We start from the raw sequence: 17,302 nt of genomic DNA on the forward strand, positions 1-17,302 counted from the left end.
ACTTCAAAAGCAATACACACTACCATGCTTAGTGACAGGAAAAAAAAACGAGATTGCAAATATACCAAGAAGGAATAATTATAAATTTTCAATTGTTTTGTGCTGTGTAGTTCTGTGATCATCAGTCTTAGTTGACATGTGCAGAAAGTTACATTGGAAGCAGCCTGAGGTCATTTAATGCTCTTCCAGGGGCATAACCAATCCAAATCTGCCATTTGATCTTACTGTAAGAAGAAACTCAAAAAATATCCTTACATTCTGCTACCTTTCGCTTCTCTTCTAAGTAACTGTGCCTCATCAGTGATGCTAAGGGAAAGAGGATGGAAAGATGAATTAATCCTTACAACCTCTGTCAGCAAATACTAATATTAGAGAGAGGGCTGGCACAGTTGGATAAAACACAGACATTTCCAAAAGAATCAAGGCAGCCCCGATGCTTTCACCCTGTAAGGCAGGTATCTTAAATTGGCAGTGAAGAAAGGCAGTCCCAGAGGCACAGGTGGCATCGCCGAGCCGCAGCCGCTCCGGGCAGGAGCGAGGTGAGCCGGGTCCGGCGGTCCATCAGCACAGGCACGGGTGAAACAGCACTGCGACCGGCGGAAAGGGGGGAAACCCCAGCCCCACAACCCCTTCGGCCCGTGGGGAAACTTGCAGGATTGCCAGGATTAATCGGATCGAGGAAATGGATCGCTCGCCCCGGCATGGCCATTGCGGAGGGCAGGCAGAGATGCCCTCTGCTGGGATCCCGGCGATCACCTGGCCCCGCGCTGGGCTCCACGCAACACAAAATGTCTTAAAACCCCTAAGAATCCAGAGTGTAAAATCCTGCAGAGGTTTCTAGTTACATAACGGTTGGTTTTGTGTGAATATTTTTTTCTACTTTATTTTTTCCTTCTGTGGTTTAAAAAGTTTTTTAATTTTCCTACGTAAGTTTGGGGAGAGAAACTCTTTTCTGTGTTTCCTTACTCCATAGAAATACAGAAGTATACACAAACAAGAAATTTGAAGCTGCATTTTTAAAAGCAAGCAGTTGGTGTCAGACACTGAATATCCCTAAGTTTTGTTTAGTTACAATAATGGTTATTTATATTTTACCTGGTTCTTTCTTGTCACAGTACTGGTGGATGCCAATGTCTTCATCTGTACAATTAAATGGAAATACATTAAATTATGGATGTGTGACTAGAAACAGAACACAACTTAGAAAGCAAGGTTCAGCACCTCAATTTTTGCCTGCTAAAGCAGGGTTCAGTGTTAAAATACAAGCACAGTATATAGCCTGAATACCATTGGAACTTTCAAAAACCAGCAGAGAAGGGATGAAGAAGGATGTGACAAGCCCTTCCATTTATTTGGAGCTGTCATTTCCCTTACATATGCTTAATTCCCTTCCAGCTGCACACATGGAAAAGCATTTTTACCACCTTCCTAATTAGCATATTTTGTGTTCTTTCACAAGGAAAGGTAAGGATCATAGTGAAAAGTATATCTTGGAATAACTTAAAAATGTTTCCTGATGACTGACACAGCTGAGCTAAAGACAACGGGTTGGGGTTTTTTTAAGATTCATGAACTCATAAAGATGCTCTTTCAAAGGATCCAATATTCTTGATCTACAGGTATTATCATCTAGCTGGGTCCTGTGGCAAAGAAATTTGGATATTTCAGCTGCACAGGGACTGCAATCCCACCAGTCAGTTGCTGATATGGCTGACAAGTAAACAGGGGTGCCATGGCAAGCTCCATTGGGCAGGTCTAAATATAGCATTAAGTTGCATTGTTTTAAAATAATTAGTTTGTTACTGCACCCATGTCCTCCAGAAGTCAGACAGGGGTATTCCGTGGGGAGAAATTCCTTACATCAAAAAAAAAATGTAGAAAGGCACTGAAAAGGCAAGCAGGTTTTAAACCAGGACATCATCCTCCCTTCTGTCTCAAAATTTTTGAATGAGGAAACTAGGCAATGAATAAATGGAAGCAAGAAGGTTAAATGTGGAAAATAGGCACAGTACTCCACAGCAGAGCTTTAATTACAATAAATCACAACAGTGCTTTTACTTAAACCATGATACTTTTTCCTATGAAATACAGCTTTTAAGTTTTTTATGTTACTGTTGTCAACAGTTCTCACACAAAGATTGGATGTTAAGGCACACTGAGTCAATATTTCAGTAATAACATTCAGCTGCATACCAATGGATTATTCAAAATAATATTTCAATAAAATTATTGTATGGTACAATTAACATGATGTGTCATAAATATTTTTTTAATATAGTCCACTTATAAACCGGTGGGTTTTTTTAGAATTGTATTTTAGGAATAGCAAAGCAAGATGAATGAAGCTAACTTATACATGGCTAGGAATTAGTCCTATGTCTTTTGGAGCAATCAATTAATAAGACAAATGCATTCTTGCAAGTATGAAATTTCAAGTAATCATGCAAATACCCAGAACATGCAGTAATCTTTTATTTTCACATTGAGTACAAATCACAATGTCTCTGCAGTTCACTTGACTGTGGATCATTCACCCAAACTAGTCATTAAACTGAAGCTCACAGTCAAGTAGGCCACAGCTTCCTGAGAAATGTATCCAATCAATACAATCTTAACATTTTTTTACTTGATAGGATGCTCCAGTTCCATGACACAAAAAGCAAAGAAGCTGACCAAATTCAAACACTGTATTGCTGCTAATTTTCTTTCTTCCAAGTATAAAACCCACTTCATTCGGATGTTCAGAATTTTACTTTAATTACTTTAATTTCCATCAACATGGATTTGTTTTAGTAACAGAAAACAGCTCACCTCTAATATGTAAGTTGGTCTTCAAAGACCACAGAAACATCTCAGTCAGGCAGAAGGACATCTGGTGATATATGGAGCCTTAGCACTAGCAAAAGAATGAAAGGAACTGCATGAGCCAGTTTCTTACCCTCCATCACCAGTGAAATAGTGAAATGGCAAGTATTTTGGAATATAAGTGCTAGAAGAACCTAGCACTGATAATATTTTGTTGTATGTAAGCTGCAGCTTTTAATTGCAATTTAAAATGAATAATGCATGAGGAAGAATAGGATAAGTAACATGATATGAATGCATACACATCAAACACAGAGAGAAAGCAACAATTCTTTAAATGTACAATTGCTCTCACTAAAGCAAATAACTTTGTGCTTGATGCTTCTAGTATACACATTATCATCTATTTTTACTGTATGGTTATCATCCTGACACATGCAAAACCGAATCCACTACTTACATATGTGGTTTAGATATGAGAATTTGACCTTCAGGCCAAATCCTTTAAACTCTACATTAAGACATGTCAGTATAGTCAAGAAACAATTTTGAACAGAGTATTTGCAGTTATATAATGATAAACATATATATATATAACATATGTAATATATATTATTTATATTATTTATCTATATATTATAGTGTCAAAATAAATTACATCTTTCTAAATAAAAAACTCCAAACCACTTAGAATATATAAATTAGAACTGACAAAACAACAGATGTCAAGCATATAGAATATGAGTTGAAGTATTATGTACATTGTTATTAAATGCTTGCTAAGCTTATTTAAGCAATCCCTCTGAATATTCCCAGAGGAGGACATGTAGTGTTTCAAAGGAGCATTGGGAATTCTCCTAGACACCGTAACCAGCAGACTCCCTTGAGTGATTTCCTGTAGTCATAAATGGGCCACCAATCAATTATTTTCACTTCTGCTAAACCTGGGGACCTACTGAAAGCTGGAATGAGCAGAGGTGTTTACACAATGCAACAACCTTTAGAACCACTGCTAGTATGGTACTATATTTAAACTTTTTTTTTTTTTCTTTTAAGTAGTATCCTCATTTGGTTCCCATGACTGCCATTTAGATAATGAATCAATTCAGATAATAATGGCAGAATTTTTATCACGTAGAATATCAGACCTTTATGTCAAGAGTGCTACCATGAAAAATACGTGCAAGAATCTCAGGTAGCACCAAGGCAGCTGGGAGACCTTGAGGTATTATCACTCAAGCTAATATTTATGTTTGAAGAACTGCCTAATCCACTGAAATAGCACCAAGTGGAAATAGCATTTTCTTTCCACTGATCCCCAAATGTACAAAAAGTCTTGCTGACTTAGTAAATCCCATAGTTCCATCAAAAAAAACCCACAGAAACAAAACAGCAGAAACAAACAAAAAAAGCTCACAAAAAAAGCACACACACACCACACACCTAGTAAAAGGAATATACCTTTATCTTAGGTAAGAATGAGGTTTGGAAAAAAATACAGGACTAGAAGCATGGTGGTCTGTTGAGCATAAGAACCATTTTTGGTATAAATATAATTGAGGGCAGCCCCTCTTTTATTATGTAGACTAAAGTAAAAGGAGATTGTATGATATAATTTTATCTTTATACTTACTTAGCAAGTGAAACAAAACTTGCATTCCCCAGGGCTCATAGATCCTAGATTAGAATCTCTCACTAATGGGAAGTGATCAAATTGAGTGAGCTTTTCAAAATCCTATCATGGCTTGACTAAAAACCCATACACCTTCAAGTGGCAAATGATCTGCTCAGCAGGAGAGAAGGGACATCTGCCATGAAGCAAGATGTGGTGGGGTGACTCTGTCTGGACATCAGGTGACCACCAAAGCTGCTCTCTGTCCTCTGCTCAGCAGCACAGGAGAGAGAAAATAGAATTAAAGGCTGTGAGGTGAGATAAGGGCAGGGAGAGATCACTGACTGTCTCCTATCATTGACAAAACAGACTTGGGGAAATCAGTTTAATTTAGTACTGAATAAGATAGTGAGAAATAAAATAAAATCTTCTCCCCACTACCAAAATCTTACTGCACAAACCCAAAACACAAGGTAAAATTAGAAGACTTTGGCATGACAGATAACCTAACATAAAATGCTTAAATTTTTCCAAAGCTCTTATATGTAGGCTCCATGGACACTTCTAATTGTGTCCTCCTATTGAATATAAAGCCACCAGGAAGGCTGAGTGCCTTCCCACCTAACAGGTCAGAAAAGAATTTCAAATCTTTGTTTTTTGTTGTTGTCAGACACACATAGGGAATTGCCAAAAAGCAGAAGCAAGTTTTCAACTGGGCACTAAATATTCAGTGTCCAAGATGCATACTTTTAAGAAATTTTTTCCTCAAAAATGTGAAAAAAAAAAAATTTTTGAGAAAATTTTTAAGAAAATGTTAAAAATGTTAAAAAGACTTCTAAAGAACACCCTTTCAGTTCCACACTGAATAATGAAGAGGAAGCAAAATTCTCTTTGTAACTAAAAAGGGATATTTGTCAATTACCAGAATCTTGAGAGTTTATATATTTTCTTCTCCCTTTCCTTGGACTCTGAGCGCTCACTAACCATTATTGGAATGTTTGTTACTGTTCCAGTAAAAATGGACAACTGCCCAAAATACTGCTCCAGTCTAACAAACTCCAATCTGAAATACCTTCTGATTAATTACATTCTACAGTAAAAATAAAAAAAAGAGAAAAAATTTGCTTCTGTAACAAAATATGGCATTGTCAAGTCTGAGTACTTTTTTCAGAGGAATTATTCTTTCTTCTTCCTTTTGAAGGAATACATGCCAACTTTCAGAGTTATGCAACTATATCTCACCATTTCCCACATCATTATATTCCAGCACAATGGGGATGAGGATGATGACGAAAAAGTGATCTCTTTGTATTTGAAAAGTGCCTCTCAGAATTTACAATATTCCTTTTACTCCACAAGCTGGGCCCTGCTATTGCAAAGAAGGTAGGTGGGAAAAAATAGAAAAATTCCTCCCATGGAGCTTTAAGCACTCTATCCCTCCCTCTTTAAATTTGATTAGAATTCAGAAAAAATGGGTTGAAATAACTCTCCTGTTAAGGTGAAACTGGAATTCAGTTTAACAGCTGGTTCTTTTTCTGGCTCATACAACATTTACTGTCTGCTTTCACAATACAGGGATATTTTAGTGGTTGCAAAAGCTTACTGACAAATGGAGATGTTTTGCAATGGTCAGCCTGTGCCAGTATCTGCATGAGGATTGTTTTGTCTTAAAAAAATCTTCGGTTTGGTAACTATTCATACAGAAAATAACTGCCCTGCCACTTTATAACATCAACAAATGCTGAAATTGATACCAAGAGTCCTCTCCAATGCCTCCAATATAAGCTCTGTCATGACAAATAATTAGTAACTATGCACTGCCTGAGTGATCCATGGCACTGGTGTTACATTTCTTCTCTTTCCAGATCACCTGGGAGAGTGGCTTGCTTGTTAAAGGCAGGGCTCAGCTCCCAAGGTGAGAGCATCCCAAAAACACCTCTGAAAACATACTAGGAGCAACCTAGAGCTAGAGAACAGGGGATGCTGACAACAACAGACCATCTGAACCTTGAAGTTCAGGTGTCAGTAGCATGGCTCAGTGTGACAGCACTATCCAAAGTGTCCCTAGAAGAGTAAACCCTGCAGCTACCGTGATACAGGGCAGCCTGTAATGCCTATTCCATTGAAGGTGGGCCCAGGAATGAGCTCCCAGAAAACCAGCATTCCTAGTGAAAGAGCAGTAAACAAGGGGGATCCTGTCCAAAATACTGACGTTATTTGGGACACACTCCTAGGAGTGGAAGCAAGGTAAAATACAAAGCCAGTCAGGAGCTGGTGCCTCTATGCCACAGCAAAGTCACAAAACTGCTGCAATGGCATCCATACATGTACTAGATGAGGTGCTTCAGATGTGGGGTTGGGCAGAGGTTACAGGACAAAATATTCAAATAAAAGAAAACACTGTAGAATCCAGTTTCACTACTTACATGTCATCAGTTTTTCTTGGCAAATAATACAATATCAGGAATTATTTTATAAAAATTGTCATGGGCCACCCTTTTGTGTTCTCCTATTCCATGGAAATACACAATCATAGAATATCCTGAGCTGGGAGGGATCCACAAGGATGATCAAAGCTCAACTCCTGGCCCTGCATGAACTCTGGTGAGCCTGTTCCAGTGACCAATCACCCTCTGTGTGAAAAACCTTTCCCTAATATCCAGTGAAAACCACCCTGACACAGAGTCAGGCCATTCCCTGTCCTGTCACCACAAAGAGATCAGTGCCTGCCCCTCCTCTTCCCCTCATGAGGATGTTGAAGACCCCACTGAAGTTTCCCCTCAGTCTTCTCCAGGCTGAACAGACCAAATGACCTCAGCCACTCCTAATTCACCTTCCCCTCCAGACCCTTCACCCTCCTTGTGGCCTCCTTTGGACACTCCCTAACAGGTTAATGCTTTTTGATGTTTCTGGTGCCCAAAACTGCCCCCAGCACTCGAGGTGAGGCTGCCCCAGCTCAGAGCAGAGCGGGACAATCCCCTCCCTTGCCCAGCTGGCCATGCTGTGCCTGATGCCCCCCAGGACATGGGTGACCCTCCTGGCTGCTGGGGCACTGCTGGCTCATGTTCAACTTGCCATTGACTGGGATCCCCAGGTCCTTTCCATGGCACTGCTCTCCAGCCTCTCATTCCCCAGTCTGTACATCCAGGGCTGCCCCATCCCAGGTGCAGGATATGGATAGCTTTCATCTTCCATGAGTCTAATTTTTTTCAGAGAAGTGGAAAATGTAATAGCTGCAATGAACTCTAATTCACAAAAATATGTATTTTTTCATTTGATTTTGGATTGATTACACAATAGCTCCACTAGCTGTAGATGCCAGAGCAGATTACCCTCAGTCTTATTTCTGTCTCCCTTCCTCCACCTCTCAAATGTTAACATCCAATCTCTGGCACTGCTACAGATCACTCACAAGGGCTAATTTTTAACCTAGACACCTATTGTTCAACAAACAAGGTAAGTCATCAAGTCATCCTACAAAACTTCTCTATTTCTGTGAAATAATATTTGGAGTAAAATCACTGCCTGTTTTTTCTTCCTCTTCATGACCAATCTGTCCTTCACCAAGGAGAGAAACTCCCTGCAGCACAAGTATGATTCAAAAATCTAGTATTTGACTCTGTAAACTAAAGTTTAGATTGAACTACCTGTATTAGAACAGTAGCTACTTGCTGTATGCTTTATGTTGATACAACAATTTCTTTGTGTAAAACACATAAAATAAAATTTTAGACATACTGTCTTTTACATTTTTAGCTACATCAGCTTAAAATTTAGTGTAATTATTCATTTAAAAATAGACCAGTTAAATTTTTTCCTATCATGTTCTCACAGATAAAAAATGCAAAATATTCTCCCAGTCTTACAAGACAGGCTTCATCCTTTTATAGCTGTATGAAGCCACAGCCTGTTTGATATATAATAAAACTGAAAATAAAGTTAGTAAAATAATGAGAATTCCTAAAACTTCATTTTGTAGTCTGGCATTAAACTGAAAGAATCCAGTTTCTTCCTTCACAGCTATAAGTTTTTATACCAAGTGTCAGCAGCAAAGCAATTACAAGAAAATGTGTAATTTATATACATATATTGATAGTTTTAATTTGTTTTTTTAAGAAAGATGCTTAAGAAGGATGCTTATGTCTGTGTGTCTGTCTAACCTTTTAAAGTTTTTAATCCATTGTTCTAAATGAGCTAGAAGTAATCTCATTTGTTTCCTCACAAAAGAAATTGTTAAAAATATGTAATTCCTGAAAATATTGACCCAATCTGCAGGTGGGCACAAGGAAAGACTCCAGAACTGAGGAATACACAGGAATAGTTCAGGCCCTGATTGCTTTTCTTTTCTTTTTACATCTGTGCCAGCTGGGGAATGTTGCTGTGTGCCCAGCTGGATGATCCAGCAAAGTTCTCGTCTCTGACCCTGGCCCCAGTGCTTAGAGCAGAGCACGAGATGGGCACATGTGAACCCAAGCCCCTGTGTGGAAATGTACTAACTACAGGAGTCCAATCAGTTGTATGGCCTTGGCTCAATGGGCCCATTGGTAAGATCAGCTTTGAATTTTTAGTCACACCACTTTTAAATTTCACAAATGTTTGGACATGAAGCAGTGTGAAAATAGCACAGAGTGACACAATTTTAGTTAGGTTAGAAGTTCAATGGGTGCAAAGATGGCATTCTGCTCTACCCTCCCTTCTTTGGATTTCAGGGGCAGTAATTCTGTCACCTATGCAGGAAATAAGATATTTGGACTGCATTCTTAAATGTTTTGTTCATTTAATTGCAGAAGCTCGGGTTTATTTTCTGGAAAGTATTGGTTCCAGTCTCCATCTCGCACATTGCAGTAGCAAAGCCTGAGATGTGTGTACCATCACTGGAACTCTGCAGTGCCTTAAAAACTGCACCTGGGTTGGAGTTTAATTTCCAGTGAGACTGTGGTTAAACACAATAGTGAATGCTGGTCTATAATTCCTGATCAGATCAAAACCACCTTGGCTACACAAAGCAAAAGCCTGACCTGATCAACAAACACAAAATTGAATCAAACAGGAATTAATCCATTCAGTAATGGCAACTGCAAGCTGCCTTTGGTAGTCCCTACTCTTACACTGTGTTGGCTCCCTGATACCTCTGCTCCCACTGCACCTTCCCCTGTACAAGCAGCCTTGGGCTCCTCTTCCTTTTCCTCCCTTTCTCTTGATGCTTGTTGAGCTCCAACTCATCACCTGCAGTTATCTCCCTCTGAGCCCAGGCCAGTCCCTTTCACAATTAGTGCTCCTGGCACGGAAACTGCCTGTCCGAGGACCTGGCATTCTTAGTGGGCTTCATTCTCATGTTCATTTACTCCTCCTTTAAATCCCTTTTCCATTGAGAAAAGAACTGTAGGTTTTGTAGTATAAATGAAAATTAGATCCCCTGTCACTGAGACCAACCTCAGATTTCAAGAAGTAGAAATACAGGCATGCTTCTATAAATCTATTCAGTGCATAATAATTCATGCTAAAATATTGGTTTAAGAATATTTTCAGCAAACCCAATAAAAAGTTGATCAATTACCATACATTTGACTCTCTAGGCAAATATTTACTGTTGCTACTCTTTTTCTCTTCAGACTCTAATGATTGAGAATATTTTTGCCAAACACATGAATTAAGCAAATTCTTTTAATTATTCTAACTTCCCCAATCTAAATAGGAAAACTATTTTGTAGATGGGTGAACAACACACAGGAGCACTCAGTATCAAAATACACACTGAAACTTCTATTGTAAGAAAGGCCCAAATATGGCTTGCAGAATAATCATGGAAAGGAAATACATTATCTGATAACTCAAGAATTCTGGCATGAAAATGATACATTGCAAATTTATTCCCATATGCTGTAAAGTTATATCATGTTCCATTAAGTTATTTTTGTGAGGTTCGTTTTATTGTTTTGTGAATCTGAAAATAATCCTCTTTTTTGCAATGACAGTTCTATTTACTGAGTTTTCATACTTTAATGTATTTGCATATTTAACTATAAAATATACATATAGCTCCTTAAGAACACAAAGTAAGAACACTTATAATTTGCAAATGCTCTAAAAATGTTCTGTAAAACAGAACAAACATTTTATCTCCAGCTGATATCAATTATTTCTTGCACAATTAACTGGGCAAAAAGGCACATGGGCCATTATTCAGAATGGGAATTGTTGGCTTAGACAGCTCGTCCAGTTCGTCCTCTGCGCTCTGAACTAAAAACTCTGTCTCCTAGATAGAGGGTGATGAAGTTCAAGGACGTGCAAAAATACTACAGAAAATCTATATGGGGTAACTTGTTGCCACCACATTGATTGTTCATGTGTCAAAACCAAGGCCTGGTTTTTGCTGAGTTATCACTCAAGTAGAAGATGACAGAATCAGAAACTGAATTCTGCCACACTGCCGTGGCTCCTGCCTTCAGAAACATACTTCCAATACACATTATTGGTCTGCTCTTTCGAAAGACAGCTATTGATTAACTGAACAGATAATAAGATTAACAATGGTGAAGCAGAATTAATTTGAGGGAGGTAATGCCATTTGTCAAGAAGACACTTAAGTTTATGTATCAGCCACACCTCTGACAACCTTAATGAAGCTAAGAGCTGTTCTCCAATTGATACTGCAGGCAAGTATTACAATCTATAACAACCCTCAGACAGAGTGGGTGTGAAAAGTTAAGAAGGTCACAGAAAATAGATATAATTGACCAGGGTTTTTACTTCACAGAGTGAAAAGTTCATATACACATTTTGATAAAGACCCTGAAGGCCTTTATATAAACCAGATAGTAGATAAGTGATCCAAACTACAGATATCCAGTGCTGACACGACATAAGGCAATTACAGAAGTACTAAATGTCAAGCTGTTTTACGACATTCTTTTAGATAGTGATTGTTGTTGTAAATAACCCAATTTTTCAATACTAAAGGTCAGTAGGTCATAAAATTCTGTAGCAGTGTTTTCTTATCACCAGCCAAAGGAGAAGAAAACAAAATCTCTCTTTTTTTAAACTAAGCAGAAAGAAGGTGGAAGGGCCTGAAAAAATCCAAGCCCAGGAAAAGTCCTTGCTCCACTGCCCTACCATTGTTGCAATTCCTGTTTGCAAGGAAGTTTATATGGGCAGCTCTTTAAGTTTAGAACACTAGTACTCATTGAAAATGAACGATGTAAATGTATAGGTTTACAGCAGTGCTGCAGACAGCAGATCTAAATTGTTTCTTTCCATTTGTGCCTCTATGCATTGGCATCCTAGCCTGGCAGCATGGACTGCTATGAAAAAAACCAGTGATCAGAGCAACAGTTAAGTCCAAAGCAATGGGTTAAACCACAGTTCAGTCTGAATTTTAACTATATTTATAGTTAAACATATTGTAAATATATAAAATATATAAATATATAAAATATATTTTATATATATATATAACCTGAACAAATAAGATTCTTCTCTATTTTTATGCAGTGTTTCAGATGTAGCTATCACACAACTAACCCAATCTGTAGAGATGTCAGGTAAAGAGCAGCACTTGAAAATATAGCATGAACAACTATTGAGTTTTTAATTTATGAGCTGTACCAACTAATTTCTTGCTGAGCTGTACAGCTCTGGCCTTTAACATTTCATACTCTGCATGTTCACTGAGTATGTATTTAAGGAATTTTCTAAAGAACATTGGTAAACACATTGATTTAATTTACAAATCTTGCAAATTTGCAAGCTGCCTTTAAAATAATAGAAATGTATTTCTGAGTATATTGTATGAGTTGAATAAATTTACTAGAACAAACAGATTATTTTTAGATCTATAACATCTTTAAATGTTGTTTTTTGCATTCCTTTTTAGAATGTTTTTACATTTAAAAAATTTCCAGTAGCTATTTTATGTTGACCTATTTTGTTCAGAAGCAGGAAATAAATTAGGCAAGCAATAAATTAAGATTTACTAATATTTGAAAATCACCTTTGAATAGCCTTTTGCAAGACTCATTGAGATTCTTGTTTGTGAGCATTTATTTTTAAACGGGGTTTTTTTCAGCTATACTTGAATTCTAGTTAATCCAGTGAGACTTGTATCTTGGTTTCTTCAATGTAATATTAAAAAAACTACAATGCTTGTGTGTCAGACTTCCTTTTAAGAAAGATTTGATTGCAAACACAAACAAAAAGCTTTTCTTCTTTTGTACTCCTTTATGATCTTCAAACAAGTTTCTATGAAAAGAACTAGTACTTTTTCAATTTTAAGCCATACTCACCTTTGCAGTTAGAAAAAAAATGAAAATTTCATGTTACAATAATTAATTCCTGATTGTAATGTTACAGTATAGTTTATGTTGTATTCTAATTATGCAGATATGCAAAAGGAAAAATAACTTTGAAGAACAAAATGAATTTGTTTAAGCATTTTCATAATTACAATGAAACTGTTGAACAGTGGAGTTGTATATAAACTAAAATATACACAGATTTTAATACTGAATTACAAACTCTTCTCCCACCCTTGAGAAAACCATGACAGTAAAGTAATCTGTCTGTAAGTATGGCTAGTTTCAGAAAACTATCTCATTAAAAATGCAAACAAGATAGGTCCAAAATGGTCAAAACTCAGATCAGCTTCATTCTACCTTTCATGGGAGCAGAGTAAGACCAGCTATCAGTCAGATCCCTGCAGTTGCCTTTGCCCAGTATTTAAAACAGTTCTGGTCTCAAAGCTGTCCTACAACATAGCAGTAAATGATTTACCAACTTCCAGCACCATTCCCGTACATTTGAGTATCTGTAGTCAAGAGAAACCCAGTTTTAGGATCTGCAAGGAGATCACCTAAATAATGGACCCAAAACTTTTAAGGAAAATTTTCCTCTTGCTAATAATACTATCACCATTGGATAAATACTGCTAGGTGCCACTTTATAATCAACTTCATCTGCCTGAAAAAGAAGGACATTACAGTAGCTTCATTTCATATACTAAAAATTGGTACTGATGGAGAGGCAATTTCAACCACCAGCCCCAGTTTCATGAATGCAAGGATGGGGTGAACCAGTAGTTCATCTTAGCTTCTGTAAAATAATGTAGTGATGGAAGTCATAGGTATTATGTATTAAATGAAAATTGAAATGAAAAATGGATTTTTGGGCAACTCTTAATACTTCAGAAACAACCAGCTAGGTTGCAGCATCTTCCCAACGTAGTCAAATTATGGAGAGAAATGTGAATTGGTTTCCCCCTATTTTTTCAGATAATACTGGTGATAAGTTCTCTGACTTAAGGCTTATTGTCTTACTAGTTCAGCTGTATATTGAGGGTGTTTTTTTAGTGTACAAGATATACAGAAATAAAATATGTGCCTCCTTACTATCTTTAGTCACAAGTTAGAATATCCAGTATATTTGCTCATCTATTCTTTCTATTCATGACAATGCTTATTTGCTCTACTCCCATCATTAACTAATGGATTTATGGTACTTACTGGGAAAAAAGTCATATGAAGCAGCTGTTATTAATATAAGAAATATTTACTGAAGGAATCAATACTGTTAAAATTATAAAGCATAATACCAGAAGGTGTAATTACCTTTAAAAAGTATAAGATTAGGTAGACTATGTTTTCAATTAATCAGTCATTGTTACTTGGTTCTAATTTTAAAATACAGCTACTCAAATATGCTGCCAGCAGAAAAATCCATGTAGCTCATTTTTAAAGAGTTTCTAACTTAAAATTGGATCCTATTCTCATTCAGCTCAGAAGAAAAACTCCTACTGGGTCGATTGGTCCAAGCTCCTAGTGGGAGGAATGTGCATACCAATATTTTGTTCCAATATTCTGTTCTGATTTGCACAAGGCTAGTGCCAAACACATCAGATTGGGGCTGAAATATGCTGGGCAAACTATAAACTGTTGCATTACAGATTTCTTAGTATCTTCTTCTGTTGTTTTCATAGGTCTCATCTAAAAATGTTTTTGAAAATCTATGAACAACTACCTTTAAAATGACATGACATAACCTTCAATGCCCAATACCTCCAAAGCACTCACATGCTTCCAGTTACCTATGTGTTTATTCAGAAGGTCCAAATTTTATATAGAAAGAATAGAATTACTGGATATCCAATATCCAGTAATTCACAATATCCAATAATTCAGTCCATACTAAAGAAAGATGTTTTACTTTTGCCTAGGTTTCATTCTCAAATTGAAAAAAAAATTGCTTGAGTCAGAATTAGACAGTGCAGGCACTAAAGCAAAATGTACACCTTTTAACAGATAAAATAAATATAAATGAATATCAAACAATCTCTTGGAAGAATTAGAATTAAATTAGTTATACAACAATGCATGTCAGCTTCACAAAGCACACCCATTGATGCTGAAATTCACATTACTTAAATATGTATGCAAATACTAAATTCCCAAGTGGTTAGTGAAGATGACGTCAGGAAGATTCACCCATTTTAATTCCATGTGCTCTTGTAATGTAAACACTGCCTTTTGAGAAGAAAGGTTCTCACAATCTCAGAAAATATATTGTGCTGTACATGTAAAACTGGAGACAGCAGCACCAGCAGCCCTTCATGTAAATATGCTACATATTGCCATATACTGGTGCAATAAAGATGTGGACACATGCCTGAAGGGACATTTGGCTACCCTTTCTAAGGCTTAGGAGGCTATATGGCTCCTAAAGAAGCTCCTGAAGAAGGCTTTGATCCTTTTCCTTCCCAAGCTCTGTGCCAGTTGCTCCAGCTGTCAACAAACATTTTAGTCTTGATGGTCTTTGGAAGTTTGGGCAGCTTTCAAAAGCTGTTGGATATCAGAAATCCTTACCTTGAATCTGAAAATTAGTGCAAAGATGTATCAACTTCTCCTGGAGGAATATTTTCAGAATCACCATCTCCACGGGCTGGCTTTAACAAAGACTTGCAGGTGGCAGATCTCTTTGCTGAGTGCTCGTGACCATTCCTGGGCATAGAACTGAGATGTACTGCTTTGTGCTATGTTCCACTTTTGAATTTTAATGGCTTTTATTCAATTAGTCTTAGGAACTGATTCCATAACAGCAGAATTTTCTCTTAGAAATCTTTTTATTTCCATTCTCCTTCACTCACCTTGCACCAACGTCCTGGGTCAGAAGTGCAGGCTTTAAATTTGTATTCCTAGGACAAACGGCTGTAAATCCTGCTCCCTACTCTGCTGCCTGCACATTCTTACAGCAGAGACACAGCATTTTTAAGTTTGCTATTGAATGGGGAATCATGATGATTCTAGAGAGAGAAAAACCCCAGCTGTTTTGCAAAGAGAGTTTTATTTTTAAATCTTTACTGGCAAAGGCATAAATTTGCAAACTGCATCTATTTTACTATTCTTGCTGCAAATATATGCAGTGAAGTTATAAGGAATGAATCTATTTCTAAACAAGGCAGTAATAATGTGGCAAGTGCTATAATGTACAGATGCTCATCTCTGACATTAATTAGGTAAGAGACCAGCCCATTTTTCACTTGCATGGGGTCCATGTATATTTTCTTTTGTTTTTACAGTAACAATTATGAAATGTAATAATTTTGCTGTTTTGAATCATTCCACCTTCTCTCAATCACCTTTAGTTATCTGCATCTTTATCCTCTGAATTCCAAGAATAGCAGTTCAGGAAGGAATGCAAATTAAAGAAGAAAATGGATAATTCTAGGAAACATAAAATGATTCCTTGTTAAATCTACAAATACTTAAAGTTAACTAAATTGGGTTTCAAGGAAAGAGAGCTCCTTGGTGCAGAAGCACCCTCTAATGGCTGGCTCCTGACTGCTCTGAATCACGACAGGAAGAGCAATTTAACAGCTCCCCTAAAAAGCAAGTGAAACTGCCCAGATACAAAAAAAAACCAACCCACCCCCAAAAAAACCAAACCAAAAGCAAGGGAAATGTGAATATATGTATGCACATACACATATTCACATTTCATATACAGTCTCTGTTGCATATCCTTAACACAGAAAAAGAGCATCATGAATCTGACCAATTTCTTTCATTGGAGTTTGTATTTCCTTTGAAAACAATATTCTCCATTTAGTATATAAAATAGCTTTTTATGTTTTCCTAGGTTCCAACCGTTCTTCAAAATATAAAGACAAACAGAAACTGAATTTTCTCTCTTATCTCAATTAATTTTTACGAAAGAAAAAGTTACTTGGCTTTAAGAAAAATGTTGTACTAAGCCTAAATCTTAATTTATGCTGGAAGGAATGTGGAAGTCAGTGGGTTCAATGCCCTGCACAAGTTGGTCAGCTCTGAAGGTGCATCCCAATAGAAAAATACTATGTAAGAAAATAAAAAATCCTTTTGGTGCTGAAGCTGTACTAGAAATGTAAACCATTTCTGCTATCTAAAAACATGCTTTCATAGATATTTTCCCCTTCTAGTCTATGGTTTTGAAGGATTTTTTCAATGAAAATATCCAAAATTTGCTTATATAACTGCATTATTTTACCTCCACACCAGCATGTGTATTTAGCATACAGCCTTTTATTATTAACTGTGAAGTATAATATCTCAGTGCTCATACAAAGCCAGTGGCAGATAGAGCAGTTAATAACATGAGAGTAATGAGACTAACCGACCAACTTGCTTCTCAACATCACTTTTCAAATCTCTTTGGGCTAAATTTTCAGTGTGGGGAATTAGCCATAGAAATCCCATTAACATTAATGAATGTTCCATGGTTAACTCCCCATGCTCTGTGCTGAAGATTTACCCCTATATCTCTAAAATAAATATGTACAGATGCCAAAATTCTTTTTATAGAGCCTGAAGAAATTAAGGACTCTATTCTCAAATAATTGACTTATGCACATGTATCTTT

The 17,302-nt window shown here is 37.0% G+C and overlaps 1 protein-coding gene across 4 annotated transcripts in view; it reads right to left on the reverse strand.

Annotated features, from left to right (window-relative positions):
* The window catches only part of WDPCP (WD repeat containing planar cell polarity effector), a 147,911-nt gene that overhangs the window by 100,075 nt on the left and 30,534 nt on the right, over positions 1 to 17,302 (reverse strand). For all 4 annotated transcript variants that reach the window (XM_058834204.1, XM_058834206.1, XM_058834207.1 and 1 more), the window contains exons 3-4: positions 2,812 to 2,896; positions 1,096 to 1,140 (exon numbers count right to left, since the gene is read on the reverse strand). In XM_058834204.1, the coding sequence (XP_058690187.1) occupies positions 1,096 to 1,140; positions 2,812 to 2,872 (106 nt within the window). In that variant the 5' untranslated portion in view covers positions 2,873 to 2,896. The remainder of the gene's footprint in view (positions 1 to 1,095; positions 1,141 to 2,811; positions 2,897 to 17,302) is intronic.

Source organism: Poecile atricapillus, chromosome 3 (assembly GCF_030490865.1).
Source record: "Poecile atricapillus isolate bPoeAtr1 chromosome 3, bPoeAtr1.hap1, whole genome shotgun sequence".
NCBI classification, from domain to species: domain Eukaryota; kingdom Metazoa; phylum Chordata; class Aves; order Passeriformes; family Paridae; genus Poecile; species Poecile atricapillus.